Here is a 21361-nt window from a genome sequence, read left to right as displayed (position 1 = left end):
CCAGCATCTGCAGTTCCTACTATCTCTGATTCAAAATACTGCCAAATGTGGTTTCCATACTTTGTTGTCAGAGCCTATAAATGATCTATTAGCAACATATATAAATAAAGAAATTGGTCAACAGCAGAAAGCAAGATTGGTTTTCTGAACTCAGCTCTGCATATTAGGACGATATAGACCCAGAATGAATTTTTGTTTTAAGTAGTCAGTCAGGAAATTTCAAATTTGTTACAAGGTGAATCAGTTAATTCTAATTTACAGTTACATTAGATGACCACAAATTCATTAAAACATTCCAGTTTCATCCCACAGAACATAACAGTCAAACGTTAACCATACTAAGTAAAGCCTTTCTGGCAGAGTTTTAGCTAAAAAATACTTTAGCAATAAAATTGAGGGATTATATTTTCCAATGTTGTCCTCTGAAGCAAAATGCTGCTTAGTTCCGTTCAAGATGGCAAATAATCCTAGAACAGTTTTAATATCATGTTGAAATTTTACTTGCCCATCCAAGTAATCACCTTTCACATACAAACCTATACAATTGACTATTAATTACCTGACAATAAATTATTCAAGATAAATTTGATTCTGCCATCAACTGAAATTGGTATGGACAATTCCAACAACATTTATTGAGTGCTATCAGCAGTGACAAGAAGCTGCCCATATCTTCCAACTCTTATTTGGCTGAGACCTATTAACTCAAAGCCCAGGGGAAGACTTGCCTGATCTTTCGGCTCAATATATGTAACACAATATACTATCAGGGAAGGAATAGCCAAATTGAAAGTTATGAATGTTCAGATATTGAGTATTTTCTGGGAGCAGGTATTTTTACATGGCATTCAAATACTTCCTGCATCATTTCTTCTCACATTACTCGTATTGGTAATTCAAGATGGTCTTGCACCGGGTGCAATGCAAAAGCACCTGTTAATTTAATATTTCTGTTCCTAGATTAATGCAATTTTACTTTTCAAATTGTTACAATTAAAATTTCATCTTACCTCATCAAAAATTACATATTTCAGCTTCTTAACCCAAGCTTGTCGTTGAGAATTAAGGATGAGATTTTCTAAACACTGAGGAATTGTGATGAGAATCTGAAACAAAGAATTAGAATTGGACACATTTGGATTTGACGCAAGTCCAATACATCTGTGGTTAGTCTCAGATATCACAAGTGTAAGTTTGAACAGAGGAACACTAAAATGAATGGCAAAGTCAGATGACCTCTACAAAACGCAAGCAATCCACTGTACCAAATTATGCCGTTTCAAAGTTGCAAAGTGTTCAGCGGTTTCCTTCTTGAATTTGGATCAGGAGGGTATAACCATTTTAATTGGTTCCTACTATATTCTTTAATCAAAGGGTTAGTATACAAAATTACGATCACCTAATTCTTCTGAGAATTTATTCAGTAAGCAGCTGAGCAACACAAATGATAGTTCAAAGTGTGATCATTGTTTTGTGCCAAATCAATTTCATCCAGCGCAGCAGCAGTAGGACAATTAACCTCAAGACTTGTTACAGGGCCAAAAGCTATTCACACTTCCAGCACCTGCACAACCATCACCCTGTGATTTATTTAAACTGGATCCTCCATTATTTGTGCCTGTACGTATCTATCCAATTGATGTAACTGATGTCAGCTTCCTCCCCTTGTCCCAGGCTTGATCTCCCTCTGCCTGAATACAGAGGATCGGGTTACATTTTCTTTCTCCTTAAAAGATAAATTGATATACTTAACCAAAGAAAGACTTGACCAGCACCTATTAGGAACACCGAAACATTTCTTCTTCAGTTTGGAAATACACAAGTCAACACCTACGCTTCAAAAAGGATCCCACCCAGACCCAGCCCATCCACGTAACCCCACATTTACCATGATCAATCCACCTAACCTGCAAATCTTTGGACTGTGGAGGAAACTGGAGCACCCAGAGGAAACCCATTCAGACATAGGGAGAATGTATAAACTTCACAGTCACCCAAGTCTGGAATCGAACCTGGGTCCCTGGTGCTGTGAGGCAGCAATGCTAACCACCGTGTCACATGCAAGTCAAACCAATAAAGGTGTATGAGAACATGTAGGGGAATCAAGAGTAAGGCGGAAAAGGGCAGAAAAGTGGGCATGAGGAGTGTCAGATTTGTCATCTGATTGAACAGTGGAACAGGCTCAAGGGACCAAAGGGCCTACTCTTGCTCCTATTTCTTATGGCCTTAAGAGATGCATCCACCTGCACTGATGTTCTACCATAGCAGAGTCTTTTTTAATCTTTCTTTTAAAATGTAAATGGGTCCCTTTGGGTGGGCTGAGAACATGTCTTGCACAACCGCCTGATATCTTTCCATGAAATCAACTCCTTTTCCCAACATATCAGATACAGGCACATCTGACAGGATGACTAGTGTCAGGAGTGGTGGCAGTAGAAGCAAGTTACACCAATAAAGGCATATGAGGACATGTGCTAAGGGGAGGCAAAAACACATTATACTCAAAATAAAAATTGAAGACGTGTACAAAATACAGATACCCTTTCCGTGACGTAAAAGCATTTATTTCTTTGGAAGACCATTTAAAAAGGATGCTCATTATATCAGGCAATCAGGAAGCCTGCAGTTAATTGTGCACAAACATGACATGCCAAATAAATCTGAAAATGAACCACCCATCCCAAAAGTACAGTAGCTTTTAAAATATAGGACTTGCTTCTTACAATTGTACAAATCTGAGAAATATTTAAATATTTTCATCTCCAACCAGTGAAAAATTAGATGGCGCAACTGAAGAAAGAAATGCATTCCTAATGGCTGTCAAAGAACCAAGACATGAGGGCAAATGATCTGCCAGCTAAACATCTGAAACAAAACAATGACATTATATAAATTATGAAGAAAAAAATCTAATTTCTAGCTTATCTATGAACATAACAAAATACCTGACAGTTTAAAGCATCTTGGCGATAGTCTCGCGTGTATACTCCACACACCACCATTCCATCAGGTAAAGTCTTGCTGAATCGGTTATAAACAGTTGCGACCACTTGGTTCACAAGAGCCTAGCCATTAAAACATGAAATATATTGTACTTAAAAAACACAATCCCCAAAGTAACCATGAAAACAATTTTAAGCAACAAGATATGGTTGGATGTTCTTTACAGTAAACACATTTACCAGCCACACAACGGTGATTAACTGTAACATACCCTATGAAACTGGGCATCAGATCAGATTAGCTCTTAGGACTGCACAGTTAAACACTTCCTGAGAAAGGGGTAGAGCATCTGGGGGTAAATTTTCTTTATTTTTCCTGCCAGTCCCAAAAACAACTGGAGAATCAGCCACCTACATATATCCTACACTATCATCCTTTAACTTGAATTTATTCATATTTCAAATGCATCCGATGTTAGTAGCGTTTTCCAGACACAGTTAATCACTGCGGGTTTAGCATAGTTGGTTATCCCATCCAAAACAAATTTAATCAAAACAAGTAATATGCAGTTTTCATAACCAAAATGTAATCCCTTTAAGACACTGCATTCTATTGAGCAATGTTAAGTATTTGATTCCAGTGTGTTAATGCGCTTTGGGTGCATACCATGCTTTAAAACATTGCCCTTAACTGAAAAGCTTTCACATTAAGAAACATATCAAAGTTAATATTTTATAAAGGGTAGACTTAGGGACATTGATCACATGGCTCAAGTGCCAAGCAGAGAAGCTTTAATTGCTAGCCAGTGATGAGAACTGTCCTTAAAATGTATTCCATTTATATCATAGAGAAAACTCAAGAGCTGTCAGTTTTTGTGAAAGTTATCCTATGAAGGTGAGTTTATGCAACTGAAGGGACACCAGGAAGCAGATACCAATTAAATACCTTTCAATTTTCAAAATATATTCACAAAATGTGTAAGACTAAATGACTTGAAATCAATTTTTATTTACAGGTAGATGCAAAACAAGCAACTCTAGACTCCCTCAATTGGCTCAGAGACTTTTATCTAGAGTGGATGAATCACACAGCAGAATGCCATTTGTTCAAATCAATACTACGTACTCAGTTAGCAAGATCAGCTAACTGAAAGGAGACAAATGCAGCACTCTAGCTAGTTTCAACACAAGCTGAAGGAACAGCACCCGATTTTCCACTTGGTAGTCTTCAGCACATGATGTTGAAGTCGAGACTTCAGAGCATGAACTGTCAATTTTATGACTTGACAATTCAGCTTATCAGAATGCATTGAAAAAATGTGAACAATGTTTACATTATTGACAGCATAGGCATGTTTGAGGGGTTGCGTTGTGTTAGTTTAGAGATGTGGAATACCTGCATTTGTTTTTAAAAAAATCTAATACATTTAGAACATCACAGATGGGTAGAAATAATGTGCAAAGTAGTTTACAGTAATAGATTTCTTTCATGGGTTGATTTATGGCTTAATTTCTGGTGTTACAACATTGGCAAGTAAAACAAAGGCTTTATAGTGACAAGTTTACAGCCAGCTTATATTCGGGATCCTTCTAAACCTCAAATTTCAAATCAAATGTTGACCTTGCTTTGCGCACTTCCTGTGCAGTCGTAACTTTGCATGCCTCACTCTAAGTGCCCTACGATCTATATGTCCTTGTCTGTTATATTTTGCCTGTACTGCTTGCAAAACAAAACTTGTCACATGCCTAAGTACAGTGAAAACAATAAATCAAATCAAACAGACCAACACAAACAGCCACACTAATCAAAGTGCCACTGAGCACTAATGAAAGTTATGGCTTTGATCTTTTTATAATTCAAAAACTACTGAGTAAGTAGCACTGACATTTAATTAAGTTATCAGTGTGAAGACCCCAAGCAAGATTACTTAGGAGTTGTTTAGATTCAGATGTACAGCAAAGAAACAGACTTTTTGGTCCAACCTGTCCATGCTGACCAGATTTTCTAAATTAATCTAGTCCCATTTGCCAGCATTTGGCCCATATCCCTCTAAACCCTTCCTATTCATGTACGCGTCCAGATGCCTTTTAAATATTTTAATTGTACCAGCCTCCATACTCGCAGCACGCTCTGTTACAAAGTTGTCCCTTAGGTCCCTTTTAAGTCTTTCCCCCCTCGCCCAAAAACTATGCCCTCTAGTTTTGGGCTCCCCACCCCAGGGAAAAGACCTTGGCTGTCCCTCATGATTTTATAAACCTCTATTAGGTCATCCCTCAACCTCCAAATACTCCAGGGAAAACAACCCCAGTCTATTCAGTTTCTCCTTTTAGCTCAATGCCTCCAACCCTGGCAACATCCTTGTAAATCTTGTATGAACCCTTTCAAGTTTCACATCATCTTTCCTAAATCTGGGAGATCACAACTGCATGCAGTATTCCAATAGTATCCTGTGCAGCCACAACATGACATCCCAACTCTTATATGCAATGCATGACCAATAAAAGCAAGCGTACCAAAAACTCCTTCACTATCCCGTACATCTGCAACTCCACTTTCAACGAACTATGAACCTGCACTCAAAAGTCACTTTGTTCGGCAACAGTCCCCAGGACCTTACCATTAAGTGTATACGTCCTGCCCGGATTTGTGCTATTACATTAGGGAGAGTACTTCCTGCACATGCACAGATGCAGTATTAAAAACTACTCAAAATGAATGGTGCTTTTAAGTGCAACTTTCTTTTCTGCTGCTGAATTTTGTATAATTTCCAAGCTTGTATCTTATAATTGTATCCTAAACAATAAAATAACCTGATGGAAAAACACAGCAAGTAATGAAAGTGACAAAGTTAGGTGCATGCAATGGCAAATACACCCCAGCAGTCAATTAGTTTGGGTGACAATCAACCTCTGACACCATAACTTTGTGCTCTGATTTGTGGAGTTGCACTGTTAATAAAAATCATTAAGAAAGATATATGGGAAAAGTATTTAAGCAAAATCATCACCCAATGTAGGTCTCAAAACTAAAGACCCAGGGATTAAGAGGTTCATTATTCACCAAATCAGCTGATCAGGCAGGGCAGGAATTCCCTTGGCAAAATCTTTTCAAATTTGTTCCAATTAATCAAACGAAAGATGTTGCTTAATTGATAAAGATGCAGTCTTAAAATGGTCAGACACCAAATTAGTATGCACCTGTATTCATGGCAGAACTAAAACCTCTTGGCAATGAGGACACAACTGCTGAAGCCTTTGCAATCGCCAGCAGGAACCTAAATATGCAAAGACCCCCTGCTTTGGGCAAGACTCATCTATAAAAATTCTCAATACTACTCTGAAGCACGGACCTAGATCCTGGAACACTTTTTCAAAGATTCATTCACATTGGGAGATGTGGCTGACTTCTTAGACTTCTTGTTATTTTTACTCACCAAAGACAGCAAGAGATTAGAACGATATCACAGCAAGCACTATAGATAACCACCACATAACTGATACTGGATCTGGCTTGAAAACGGACAGATAGACTTGTCAATTATTGCAGACAAGCCTGACAAGGGCTAATCAGTGCTAGGATTCAGGAGAATCAAATGGAATTGGGCTGGGAACAGTTTCTTTATCAATTGATTTGGTAGACCACTTAAGACTTGCATATTTTAAAGGTATATTACAAGGGGAGGCGATGGCCTACTGGTATTATCACCAGACTGGGGACATGGGTTCGAATTCCGCCATGGTAAATGGTGGAATTTGAATTCAATTAAAAAAACTGGAATTAAGAGTCTAATGATGATCATAAATCCATTGTCGATTGTTTGAAAAACCCATTTGATTCACTAATGTTCTTTAGCGAAGGAAACTGCCATCCGTATCTGATCTGGCCTATATGACTCCAAACCTACAGCAATGTGGTTGACTCTTAACTGCTATCCGGGCAATTGGGGACAGGCAATAAATGCTGTCCCATGAATGAACTTCAAAGAAGGCTCCACTTTCTACAAGTATTCATACATTGAACATTAGTTTTCATGTGGAAGTTTACCCTTTCTCTTACAATCCCAAGGCCTTTAAATGAAACAAGTGCAATTTTTCAAATCCACAAAGCTCATCGAATAAACATTTTCTATTTATCAAGTAATTCCATAATTCTGCCATTCTAGTGAGGAATCAGCTGTGCAAGCAGCATAGGTCAGGGAAGGGACTAAACCTTTTACCCACACTCATGGAACATAGCTTCCTTCCTGGCAATGTAGTATTAATAGTGCAGGTACTTTATTCAGTATGGTCTTGCATTATTGATCTTTATCCTTCATCTAGATATTTTATATTTAAAAGTACCTTCTTTATTATGTACAGTAAATGAATTATACCTTAGTGGGTGCAATATACACCAACACACCATCATCGCTATCTCGTAGAACTTTCTCCATGCAGTAATACGAGGCATATGTTTTTCCTGATGATGTTGGAGCAACTATCACAGCAGATTCATTGTTGTCCACAGCATCTAGAAGTTCTCGCTGCAATTAATCAGATACAAAAATAATACTAAGAACTTCCAAAAAATTAGCTCATGAACTATATGCAAAAGCAGCCCATGCTCCTAAAAAGGGGGACAGCAACACCAGAAAACTCAGGTACTCACTTTCCCTGTTGAAAACAGTGCGCTAACTTAGTATTTTCTGATGTAACATTTTTATCTCCAATGATGCCTTACCCCTCATTGCCAAAGGTGGTGAATTGGTAGGAATCAAGTCTTGAAAGCTCCATGTAGATTTTCTCTACCCAGTGTCCCTCAACTCTCACACATGCAAATCTCCAGCAAAAGTTATTGATTTGAAAATTGACAGTAGGATTTAAAGTAATTGAACAAACTGAAACATGCACGCACATTTGAATTTGACTTGAATTGAGAAAATAAAATTTACTGCTAAAGCTAAGTTGATCTTTACCTCCTTAACACTCTTATTTTGAAACTTTTATTGATTTAATGAATATATTTGAAAATTTATACGATAATATTTTGTAATTACCTGCCATGTGTCTGGTATAAAATGAGTAACTCTAGGATCTGGATCATTTCTTTCATCTCGCAACAAGTAAGGACCCATGAACTTCAGCTGGAAACGAGCAGGTTCAACACCAACTGCAAGCATGTTCTCTTTCTTGGAACTTTTAGGACGTGCCATTTTCTAGTTACAAATAAATACAAAATTATGCACTCATTATTAAGCCAGGCAACCAAGAAGCAAAATGCTTAAATCATTAGCTGCCACATTCTTCAGCTAAGTCTCGCCAAAAGAAATGCAAGAAAGATTTAATTGACTGTTTCCTGAGATGAAGGGGTGATTCTAGAACGAGAGATTTAATAGATTCAGGACATATGGCCTGGGGTTTACAGCAATGTTAGATGATCGAATGACAAAGTCAAATTTGTAAGAGGCTTAGAACACACTGAGGATGGATGGGGTACTGCTGGAAGGAGAGACAGTAGGTTCAGAAACAGCCCCGTCCTTTCTGCCCCTCCCCTGCTCACAACCACACCCATCTGTGCTTTAGATGCACTAAATGCAATATTACTTGTAGTACTTAGCTCACGATCGAAGGACGCTTCAGATTTTAACTAAAGCCTTTACAATTATCAGCTGGTGCAGTCAACATTTTTATTATTTTAAATAAAGTGCAGAACAAATTGGCATTTACATAATTTACTCCAATATTTTCAGAAAATATTTGCCACTGTCTGTCTGCTTCAAGACCATCATCCTACCAAAACTTTTTAAAAGTTTGTTACATTTCTATGCAGCAATCAAAAGACATAACTGAGAAACAGACAGGAGGTTTTGCTGAAGTTATACAAGGCACCTGTCAGATCACACTTGGAACAGTGAACAGTTTTGAGCCGCTTATGTAAAGAGAGATACTGGTATTGTAGGTTGTCCAGAGATTCATTAAGTTGATCCCAGGTATAGAGAGATTTTGAGAAAAGGTCAAGTAGGTTGGGCTTGTACTTGGAGTTCAAAAGAATAAGAGGCGACCTTAGTGCGATACATAAGATTCCGCAAGGGCTTGATAGAGCAGATGCTGACAGATAGTGGTAGAATGTAGAACCAGAACATATAATCTCAGATTATGGGGTCACCTAGTTAAGAGAGATGAGGAGAAATTCCTTCTCTCAGAAGGTGGTGAATCTATGGAATTTATTACCAAAGATGGCAGTCAAGTCTGGTCGTTAAGGATATTCAAGGTTGAAACAGACAAGATTTTTAATTTGTAAGGGAATCAATGGTCGTGGGGAGAAGGCAGTAAAGGATTATCAGATTAGCCATGACCTCATTGATTGGTAGGACAGACTCAATGGGTCAGATGTTCAGCTTCCATCCCTTGTCTTATGGAAAGTTTAAGATGAATGAAACTAAACGTTCAGAATTTAACTTCCTGTCGCTTATCATTCATGCTCATTCACATCTAGGTCAAAACATGAAAATTAATGGAAACAGAATCATGAAAATGATTCAATGAAAACAAGAAAGAGAATGATTCCAAGTTGCTTGCTTAGAGAATTTAAAGCTATTTCACTTCACCTGATCAATGTCTGGGAGACATTGCGCTAATTTGTTAAATCCAAGCTCTTTGAGGTAAGTAGCAATCAGTTTCAGTTGGTTTTTCTCCATCATCTTTTCATACTTGTCCAAAATGTTGTGAATTCTTTTCATCACTCGACCTGCTATAAGGTTGTTTCTCTTTGTGCTTTCTAAAAAAACAAAAATAATCTGACTGATGTTATCTTTTACTTGGTGAGCACTTTATTCACTCCAGGATTTAAAATTTCTTAACACATGGAGATAAATGTTACAATTTTGCATTCCTGGCAAAGATTCATTAAATAAAAATACAATGAATGAATTGACATGGAGCTTTAAACTGTATGGTTTATCTTGCGATAAACAATAAAACTTATTCCAACATTCAGAGCTACTGATATGCTTTTGGATAGAGAAGTTTATAATGATGTATTTTATTTTATTTAAGAAAATTGCACTCCCATCAAGTGAAGTCCAAGAGATTAGATAACTAATGGATAGCTAAGTAAGGAGGATGGTCCCTGAAAGTGCATAAAATTAAGTAATTCTATTCATAAAACATTAAACAAGCAAACTTTCTAAGCACACTCATTGTCTGTCACTTTATTCTCCCTCAAAGTTCTCACCTCTCCTTTAAATTCTTTATTCCCTTTGGAAAATCTCGAGATAGCTTCACCCTTTTCCTCTCAGCTTCTGCTGAGCAACTCATCAATTTCAATCACTATCAGCCACAGCTCACCTTGTTTCTTCTCCAATTTCTTAACTTTCCCTCAAGATAAACTGACATCCGCATTCATAGCCACTCCTTTGACCATTTCACCAAACACAGGTCCCCAACTGCAATCTCAATCACTGGCAAGGTCATTGCCAACCACTTCGCGTCTGTCATTTGCTTACCTGACTGGTTCTAAGTCTACATACGCCTGTGTCCAACTCTTCAAGTTGTTTACAACTGTATTTTCCATTGCCCAGCTCCTCGAGTATTGAATGCTCTATTCATAATACTACTTGTCATTTAAAAGCTGACCACTCCCTCATTTCAACTTCACTGCTCATGACCTAGCAAAATTCTTATTCTCTCCAATCTTGCTTGATTCCCTGCGTAGTTCCAAACTTCATTTCTTCAAATCCAAAGAGCATAAATTTGAAACTGAGTATGATGATGCAGACATCAATCATCTGACTCTGACTGGACTGTATTATGTTCAGGCCTTGCTCTTCTTCACAAAACCATTCACTTTTTCAGGATAGACTAAACAATCAGTTTTATGACAAATCTTTTCCTTATACCCATTCCCTCTGTCCCTTTATACTGCATCACCAAGTATCTGGAATTAATCGATTAAGTTTGAGCTTGTTTAAGTCATCCTCATCTGCCACGTCCCTTTATCTATCAAGCCAAATATCCCCAATGGTATCACACGAGCGTAACTCTGAACCCAATCATTAGCCCCTTGTCCATCACCCCTCATAATCTATCCTCGTTCATCTGTGTAGGAGCTCCAGATAGGTCCTGCTGTCCTGACCACATTCCCATTAACCTCCGATTTCCCTTCCTGGCACTCACTCTAGCTGACATTGTAAATAGTTAGCAATTCTTCTACAGGGTTTTACAGAAGGGCAATATGTGCATGCCTAGCCAGTGATACCCATATCCCATGAATGATTTCTTAAGTCCTCAAGCATTGCTCACCTCTCTTTCAAAGTCAAACCTCTAAAGAAACTGTCAATGCTGCTCAAATCTTAGAAACTCATGCCTCATTTCTAACTTCCCTTCAAGGTTCAAACTTGCTAAATAGGTTAGCACTTCCCTCAACAACAAATTCGAAGAATCGCAGCCCCTCTGCAGCCTTTCACGTGGTCAGCCACATCATTTTCTCCAAAAGCTCTTGTTTGCTGACTGAACAGAGTTTATCTGGTTTCAATTCTTACCTACTGCCTTCCCTTGCCACCATCTTGTACAGTTAACTCGAGTCCAAAGATTTTTCCTTAGCCGTCATCCAGCTATCCCTAATGACTCCAGTCATTACATGGACGCCAAAAAAAATTACAAATTATCAAAGTAGTTGAGCCCCCTTCTTCTCAGATTAGAACTACAGTAGGCATCAAATGCTTTCTTGGCTCACCTAAATCATCCATAACTGCAATAAGTGATCAGCAATCCCATAATGCTAAATGGAAAGTGAACTAATAGCTGAGGTTTAGTACTTTTATTTTAACTACATATTAATAATCAAATCATATTCCTGAAATCTGTGAGCTGGTGAGAAGAAAAACATACATTTATGAAAATCAAACTAACTTTGCTGAACTTCATACATCTATTAACTATGAAAATAATAAATTTGTTCTGACCTGTCATTTGGCAGTGTTCTACCCAGATTTTAAAGCAGTTTTCAAGCACGTCCATCTCTGCAATCAACTTCACAGAGTCACCTGAGCATTTCTTCAGAAACTCCTCAAGTTTTTTAATGCCATGGTCAAAGTTGTCCTGAATCATTTTCATAATGCTCTTTGATATCAAAGTCCATTGTTCCCTTTGTTTCAGATCTTCCTTTTCTTTCTTTTTCCTAATATTTTCTTCAGCAATTAAATCGGCTTTCTTCTTGGGCTATGAAATAAATATGTCGTCTACTTTTAATTTACCCAGTTTCAACAAACAGAACATTAACAACCATCTCAGGACAATATCACCTTGAAGCTGAAAAGGAAGCAGTGAATTGCCACTGGGAAAGTTAGGTTTACTGTTGGTGAAATCTGGGGAGTATTTTGCTTTGCACATCAATGGCTTATTGGAATAAATTTAATTCAATGCTCTCAACAGAACTTCTCAATTAAAATTTGCTATCTGATCAAAGTGCCTAATTCTTATCTCTCAACTTTTCAGACACACTGGTCAGAAACATCAAACAAATTGTGAACGCAATAATTATCCCAAATTTCCAAAGTTGCAAAAGTGCTGAATTGTTTGGAAACATAGAAAATAAAGGAGTAGGGCATTCAGCCTTCCAAGTCTGCGCGACCAATCAGTATGATCACGGCTGACTATCTAGCTCAGTATCCTGGTTCCTATTTTCTCCTTTGGTACCTTTTGATGTCTTTTAGACCCAAGAACTTCCTCCAACTTCTTCTTGAAAACAAAGTTTTGGCCTCAACTACGCTCTATACAAGAGAATTCCACAGGCTAACCACACTCTAGGTGAAGGAATTTCTTTTCATCTCGGTCCTACACAGTCTAAAATTGCCACAGTCCGAGAGGACCATAAGGCTGCCCTCTGGCTAGAGACGATTGGTAGTGGTTTAACCTGAGGGTCAGCATAGAGGAGGGACTTTCATGGTAACTTAAGCCATGCTTTTGGCATCACTCCACACCACAAGTTGGCTGTCCAGCCAAATGAGTCTATCAACTCCCACCCCAGACAAAAAATGGCCTACTTCCATATGCTTAAATTGTGACTCCTAGTTATGGATGCCCGAGTCAGCAAGAATAACTGTCCTGCATTTACCCGGTCTAGTCCTGTTAGAATTTTGGAGAATTCTATGCAATCCCCTCTCATTCTACTAAACTCCAGCAAATATAGTCCTAACTGATCCAGTTTCTCTGACTGGAAAAGTCTTCTGAAAATCCAAGTAGACCACATGCACTGGCTCACCTTTATCAACTTTACTAGTTACATCCTTGAAAAATTCCAGTACATTTCTCAAGCATAATTTCTCTTGTTAATCCACGTTGTCTGTGTCCAACCCTGCCACTGTTTTCTACGTGTTCTGCTATTAAATCATTTATAATGGACTCTGGCATTTTCTCCATTTCCATTGTCAGGCCAACCAGTCTATGATTCCCTATTTCTCTCTACCTCCTCTTAAAAAAAGCAAGGTTACATTACTATCCTCTAATCCATAAGAACTGTTCCAGAATCAACAGAATCTTGAAAGATGACCATCAATGCAACTAATACTTCTAGGGCCACTTCCTTAAGTGGTCTGGCTAGGCCTCTTGTGGCACAGTGGTAGCATGCCTCCATCTGAGCGAGGAGGTCTAGGTTCAAGACCCACCTGCCCCAGATATGCATTGCCAAACATGGTGATTAGAAAATATCTAAGTACTCTGGGATGTAGATTATTGGTCCCTGAGGATTTATCAACCTTTAATCCCATCAATTTCCCCAACATTTCCCAACTAAAATATTGATTTTCTTCAGTTCTTCTCTTCAGTAAACCCTGTATTCCCCAAGATTTCTGAGACAGTGGTTCTTCCTTCACAAGGAAGGGCATAAAAGTATATATAAACTCTCCGTTCCCCATTATAACTTGCCCTGCTTTGACCATAAAGGACCTACATTTGTCTTAACTAATCTTCTTCTCTTTACAATCAGCTTGTATATTTGCCACATATTTACTCTTGTACTCTATTTTTCCCCCTTCTTAGTCAAACTCTTTGTCCTCTTTTGCTGAAATCTAAACTGCTGCCAGTTTAGTCTGCTGGTTCTTTTTTGGCCAATATGTACATCTCTTCCTTGGATTGAATACTACCCCTAATTGCCCTTGATAGCTATGGGTGGGCCACCTTTCTCATTTTAGTTGTCTGACATACAGGAATGAATGATTGTTGCAGTTCCTCCATTCACACAGAACTGTTCTGTGGAAGGGTCACCGGACCCGAAACGTTAACTCTGTTTTCTCCTCCACAGATGCTGCCAGACTTGCTGAGCTTTTCCAGCAACTTTGTTTTTGTTAGGAACCTAGTCTCAGAATTAACTACACTATTCTCCATCTTGATGAAGAAGGTTATAAGACTGTGGTCACTCTGCTCCAAGGAGCTGCACATAGATTGTCAATTATTCCTTCCTCATTACATAATATCAGTCTGGAATTGGTTCTCGGAGGCATCGTTTAACCCCTACATCTGAAGTGAATTGCTTGGTGCTCACCAACAAGACTTTCTAAAAGAAAAAAAAATCCATTTGAGTTAATCCAAAATAATTACTTATTAAATTTACAACAATTTATATCAGCAATTCCCTAATCTGATTTTAAAAACATAAAAAGTAAAATAAAATCGATAAGGAATTTTAACACTCGCAGGTATTACTCACAGGTAACTTTTTGCCTTTCCCACTTACGACACTGGACTGTTTTGGTGCGACTGTTGTTGCCCCTTGCACATTGGTAATAATGTTCTTTGTGATATTGCCCTCTAGTGTTGATCCATAAAATCTGTGAAATCGGACCAACTTCTGATAGCTTCGAAGCATGCGTTTCCTCACCACGGGGTCATTTGTTTTCTCTCCTGTGCAGATATTAAATTGATAAAAATAAAGTACAAACAGAATATTTTCAGTTAACTTTGTTTAGTGAGTTTCAATAGCCCAGAAATTACAAACAACACAATTGTGTACACAACACAATTATAATAAATACATTTGACACCTAATGAAATAAACGCATGTTGCTACAGCATGCAGACTTCATCTGAATATGAATCTGGCATTTAAAATTGAATGTTTATTGCTGATTAATATTTTGTGAATAGATTTTACAGGACGAAACAAACAAGTAGTGTTGCACAATTTAACAATCTTACCAAATGTTGATGCCTTGGTCCTTTCATACTCATCACTGAGTGGTTTATCCAAAGACCAATCCAAAAGATTATCAAACATTTTGTTTTCAGAAAGTGATGTGACCACAGAACTGTCCCTTCATTTAAAAAAAAAATTCAATACAACATAATGAGACAGTTTGTAACTTGTGAAATATCACTCATGGGCAAACACTTAAGCTTTTGACATAAGGATTGATGTGGATTTCTAGTCAGTGATTCCCCACCCTATCTTAATCGGCACTTTATAGATCCTTCTTTTGTATCTGCAAAGGAGAACATAAAATCGGCAGAATGCAAAAATATACATGTTTGAATTACAGAAACCAAAAGATGCCTACATGGCTATGCAAAATGTTTCATGGCGTAACTAACAGCGACCCTCAATATATTCATGGCCAAATTATACTTATCCAATTTCTCATCTGATCCACCGATATCCCCGTTACATTCCTTTATACACTTCCCATGCCACTTCATCTCAAGTGATTTTATCTTCCCTATGTTATTCCAGTCTCTCAGTCCACCACTCCTGCACTCTGCCTCCTCTAGCTTCTCCTCTCCCATGTCACTTTTATGCACGCCTTCTCCCTCCCACTTCTATCCTGCTCCCCAAGTCCCCCAGAAATGCCCTTTTCCTGCAGCCAAAGTAGCAGTTGTTGGCCTCCCTTTACATTACACTGCTTTCCCCCCGCCGCAAACCTACCAATCTCTTAACCTTACCATCATCATAGAACATAGAACATTACAGCGCAGTACAGGCCCTTCGGCCCTCGATGTTGCGCCGACCTGTGAAACCAATCTGAAGCCCATCTAACCTAAACTATTCCATTATCATCCATATGTTTATCCAATGACCATTTAAATGCCCTTAAAGTGGGCGAGGCTACTATTTTTGCAGGCAGGGCATTCCACGCCCTTACTACTCTCTGAGTAAAGAACCTACCTCTGACATCTGTCCTATATCTATCACCCCTCAATTTAAAGCTATGTCCCCTCGTGCTAGCCATCACCATCCGAGGAAAAAGGCTCCCACTGTCCACCCTATCTAATCCTCTGATCATCTTGTATGTCTCTATTAAGTCACCTCTTAACCTTCTTCTCTCTAACGAAAACAGCCTCAAGACCCTCAGCCTTTCCTCATAAGACCTTCCCTCCATACCAGGCAACATCCTGGTAAATCTCCTCTGCACCCTTTCCAATGCTTCCACATCCTTCCTATAATGCGGTGACCAGAACTGTACGCAATACTCCCAAGTGCGGCCGCACCAGAGTTTTGTACAGCTGCAACATGACCTCATGGCTCCGAAACTCAATCCCTCTACCAATAAAACCTAACATACTGTACGCCTTCTTAACAACGCTATCAACCTGGGTGGCAACTTTCAGCGATCTATGCACATGGACACCGAGATCTTTCTGCTCATCCACACTACCAAGAATCTTACCATTAGCCCAGTACTCTGTACTCCTGTTACTCCTTCCAAAGTGAATCACCTCACACTTTTCCGCATTTGCCACCTCTCAGCCCAGCTCTGCAGCTTATCTATGTCCCTCTGTAACCTGCAACATCCTTCCGCACTATCCACAACTCCTCCAACTTTGGTGTCATTCGCAAATTTACTAACCCATCCTTCTACGCCCTCATCCAGGTCATTTATAAAAATGACAAACAGCAGTGGCCCCAAAACAGATCCTTGAGGTACACCACTAGTAACTGAACTCCAGGATGAACATTTCCCATCAACGACCACCCTCTGTCTTCTTACAGCTAGCCAATTTCTGATCCAAACCGCTAAATCACCCTCAATCCCATGCCTCCGTATTTTCTGCAATGGCCTACCATGGGGAACCTTATCAAATGCTTTACTGAAATCCAAATACACCACATCAACCGCTTTACCCTCATCCACCTGTTTGGTCACCTTCTCGAAGAACTCAATAAGGTTTGTGAGGCACGACCTACCCTTCACAAAACTGTGTTGACTATCCCTAATCAAATTATTCCTTTCTAGATGATTATAAATCCTATCTCTTATAATCCTTTCCAACACTTTACCCACAACCGAAGTAAGGCTCACTGGTCTGTAATTACCAGGGTTGTCTCTACTCCCCTTCTTGAACAAGGGGACAACATTTGCTAGTCTCCGGTCTTCTGGCACTATTCCTGAAGACAATGACGACAAAGATCAGAGCCAAAGGCTCTGCAATCTCCTCTCTAGCTTCCCAGAGAATCCTAGGATAAATCCCATCCGGCCCAGGGGACTTATCTATTTTCACACCTTCCAAAATTGTTAACACCTCCTCCTTATGAACCTCAATCCCGTCTAGTCTAATAGACTGTATCTCAGTATTCTCCTCAACTACATTGTCTTTTTCCTGTGTGAATACTGACGAAAAATATTCATTTAGCACCTCTCCTATCTCTTCGGACTCCACGCACAACTTCCCACTACTGTCCTTGACCGGCCCCAATCTTACTCTAGTCATTCTTTTATTCCTGACATACCTATAGAAAGCTTTAGGGTTTTCCTTGATCCTATCTGCTAAAGACTTCTCATGTCCCCTCCTGGCTCTTCTTAGCTCTCTCTTTAGGTCCTTCCTGGCTAACTTGTAACTCTCAAGTGTCCTAACTGAGCCTTCACGCCTCATCTCTACATAAGCCTCCTTCTTCCTCTTGACAAGAAATTCAACTTCTTTAGTAAACCACGGTTCCCTCGCTCGACCACTTCCTCCCTGCCTGAGAGGTACGTACTTCTCAAGGGCACGCAGTAGCTGTTCCTTGAACAAGCTCCACATTTCAATTGTGCCCAGCCCCTGCAGTTTCCTTCTCTATCCTATGCATCCTAAATCTTGCCTCATCGCCTCATAATTGCCTTTCCCCCAGCTATAACTCTTGCCCTGCGGTATATACCGATCCCTTTCCATCGCTAAAGTAAACGTAACCAAATTGTGGTCACTATCACCAAAGTGCTCACCTACCTCCAAATCTAACACCTGGCCTGGTTCATTACCCAGTACCAAATCCAATGTGGCCTCGCCTCTTGTTGGCCTATCTACATACTGTGTCAGGAAACCCTCCTGCACACATTGGACAAAAACTGACCCATCTGAAGTACTCGAACTATAGCGTTTCCAGTCAATATTTGGAAAGTTAAAGTCCCCCATAACAACTACCCTGTTACTTTCGCACCTATCCAGAATCATCTTTGCAATCTTTTCCTCTACATCTCTGGAACTTTTCGGAGGCCTATAAAAAACTCCCAACAGGGCGACCTCTCCTTTCCTGGTTCTAACCTCAGCCCATACTACCTCAGTAGACAAGTTGTCATCATATGTCCTTTCTGCCACCGTAATACTGTCCTTCACTAACAATGCCACACCTCCCCCTCTTTTACCACCTTCCCTGATCTTACTGAAACATCTAAACCCCGGAACCTGCAACAACCATTCCTGTCCCTGCTCTATCCATGTCTCCGAAATGGCCACAACATCGAAGTCCCAGGTACCAACCCATGCTGCAAGTTCACCCACCTTATTCCGGATGCTCCTGGCATTGAAGTAGACACACTTCAAACCACCTTCCTGCCTGCCGGTACACTCCTGCGACCTTGAAACCTTATTTATGACCTCACTACTCTCAACCTCCTATACACTGGAACTACAATTCAGGTTCCCACCCCCCCGTTGAATTAGTTTAAACCCTCCCAAAGAGCATTAGCAAATTTCCCCCCCAGGATATTGGTACCCCTCTGGTTCAGATGTAGACCATCCCGTTTGTAGAGGTCACTACAAACTCCCTCCCTGTAGCTTTTTCCCCTAACTTGGGAAGTGTTTTTTGTTGGGTTCTCCTTACGCTCCATTGCTCCTTTTCACCTCAAACACCCTTCCACCACCTACCACTGATATATCTCGTGCTCCAGACTTCTGCACACTCCACATGCCTCTGCAAGCAAAGGACCCGCCAATCAAAGCAGCCAACAGATCAATTAAAAAAGGACAAAAATGCATACTATTATAAATTTAATTCATTCTTACTTGCTTAACGTAGGCACATCCTTTAAAACATCTCCAGCATATTCTTCAACCAGGGGAATGTTCACTGGGATGAAACCTACTTCAGGAATTACCTCCAAAGGACTTTCTGGTAAAACAAGGAGAACACAATAGTGACACTACCCAATTGCTAGAACATGTTTTAAAACAATTGACTTTTAATGCATTAAAAGATAACACGCACATTTTGATAAGCAACATTCAATTATTTCCATTAAGCCCACCACTTTACGATATCAGTTAAATCTATTTATTAACAGATCCACAGAATTGTTTCTCCAGGATAGCTGGTACTATTACTCAACTCCTGTTCATTGTACAAGCCACCTGAAAGACACTAGAATTCAGCCCTTTATTTCCTTCCTTCTAACAGCTGCCTCTCTTACTTGAGCCCAACACAAAGCTCTGTTGCAATAACTCCTGGTCCATTAAAACCTGACATGAGTTCAAAGCCACTCCTCCTAGCAAGTTCTAAAGCACTTCTAAAAATATTCTAGAACAATGAGGGCTTGCAAAAGTCTGCAGCCAACTCTCAGCATAGCTAGGAAAATATTTTATTTTCATTTTCAAATGACACTATGACAGTGCAATTGTATATCATGTTGGTTAATTAGATGGGGAAGAATTTGGTCACTTATGCAAAGGATCTTCCCAAAACTGTGTGTTAACTACAATCTATCCAATACATAAATTCTGTGGTCCTGTTAGGGAAAATAAAACTTTACTTTTGGGGAGATGACAGTATAGCAGTAATATCACTGGACTAGTAAGCCGAGATCCAGACCAATAGATTCAAATCCCACTGTGAAGAGGGTGAATTTTAAGTTGAATTATTCTTAAAAATCTGGAATTGAAAGTCAGTAATAGTAAACATGAAAAAGTCATTTAGATGTCCTTTACAGAAGGAAATCTGCACCTTTAATTGGACAGGATTACATAACGTCAGAACCACAATTCTTAACTAGCCTCTGGAATATCTGAGCAAGCTACTCAGACCAAGGTTAACTACTGATGGACAAAGGTTTCAATGGACACATAAATCGTAAAAAGATGGCACATGGAGTAGAGCCGATTAGGGCCCAAAAAACAGTATTTAGAAATTGAAGCAAGGGTCATGTCTGAGGTATCACATGAATATCTTGCATCTGTCTCTACCAAGGAAGCAGATGCTAACAAAGTCATGGTGAGAGAGGAGTGTATTCAGTCGCTGGAAGAGTTCAAATCTGATAATGTGATGTTATTGGATAAACTGCTTGTTCCTAAAGTTGACAAGGCACCAGGACTGGATGAGATGCATCTAAGGATATTGATGAAAGTAAGTCAAAACTGCAGAAGTACTGACAAAGTTTCAGTCTTCCTTAGATTCAGGATGGTGCCAGAGAACTGGAGAATTGCAGGCATATGTCCATGTCTGGGTGCAAGGATAAGCCCAGCAATTACAGGCCATTCAGTTTAACTTTGGTGGCGAGGAAACTTCTAGAAACAGTAATTTAGGACAGAATTACTAGTCCATGGAGAAATAAAGGTTAATTAAGAGGAACCAGTATGGATTTTCTGAGGGACTGTGTCCAACTAACACAGAATGTTCCTAAAGAAGTAACAGAGGGTTGTTGAGAGTAATGCAGTTGCCATAATGTACATGGGCTTCCAGAAAGTAATTTGATACACTGCCACACATTAGATCTATGAGCCAAGTTAAAATAAAAAAAGGTAGTAACACCATAGCTAAAGAAATGGCCGAGTGATAGGAAAGAGAGTAACGATTATTGGATATTTTGTCAGGCCGTGGAAGGGTTACGGAGGAGTCGGTGTTGGGGCTCTGGTTTTGTAGATCTTGGGGACAATGGATAATCTCAAATTCTGAAGACGATACAAAACTTGGAAGCATCGTAAACTGTGAGGAAGACAGTGTAGAACTCAGTGACATTGACAAATTGGTGGAGTGAGCAGAGAGGTGTCGATAAAGTTCAAGAAAAGTTTGATGTGATACATTTTGGTAGAAAGAAGATGGAGACAATACAAAATAAAGGATTCTATTCTAAAGGATGCCCAGGAGTAAACGTGTAAGTCATTAAACTGTTGCAGGACAGTGGGAGAGAGCAGTTACATTAGCATATAGATTCCTAGATTTCATTAATAAGGGTACAGAACTGAAGAGCAAAGAATTTCTGCTG

General features: G+C 39.4%; 1 protein-coding gene across 1 annotated transcript in view; it reads right to left on the bottom strand.

Annotated features, from left to right (window-relative positions):
- Positions 1-21361, bottom strand: part of LOC109912117 (probable ATP-dependent RNA helicase DDX60) — a 99144-nt gene that overhangs the window by 40891 nt on the left and 36892 nt on the right. The window contains exons 10-18 of the mRNA XM_048616101.1: positions 19170-19275; positions 15114-15229; positions 14626-14819; positions 11885-12140; positions 9530-9699; positions 7979-8137; positions 7316-7465; positions 2946-3065; positions 1011-1106 (exon numbers count right to left, since the gene is read on the bottom strand). Of these exons, the coding sequence (XP_048472058.1) occupies positions 1011-1106; positions 2946-3065; positions 7316-7465; positions 7979-8137; positions 9530-9699; positions 11885-12140; positions 14626-14819; positions 15114-15229; positions 19170-19275 (1367 nt within the window). The remainder of the gene's footprint in view (positions 1-1010; positions 1107-2945; positions 3066-7315; positions 7466-7978; positions 8138-9529; positions 9700-11884; positions 12141-14625; positions 14820-15113; positions 15230-19169; positions 19276-21361) is intronic.

The sequence above is a fragment of the Rhincodon typus genome, chromosome 1, assembly GCF_021869965.1.
Source record: "Rhincodon typus isolate 14 chromosome 1, sRhiTyp1.1, whole genome shotgun sequence".
In the NCBI taxonomy this organism is placed as follows: Eukaryota; Metazoa; Chordata; class Chondrichthyes; order Orectolobiformes; family Rhincodontidae; genus Rhincodon; species Rhincodon typus.
This window is presented reverse-complemented; position numbering and strand designations above follow the sequence as displayed.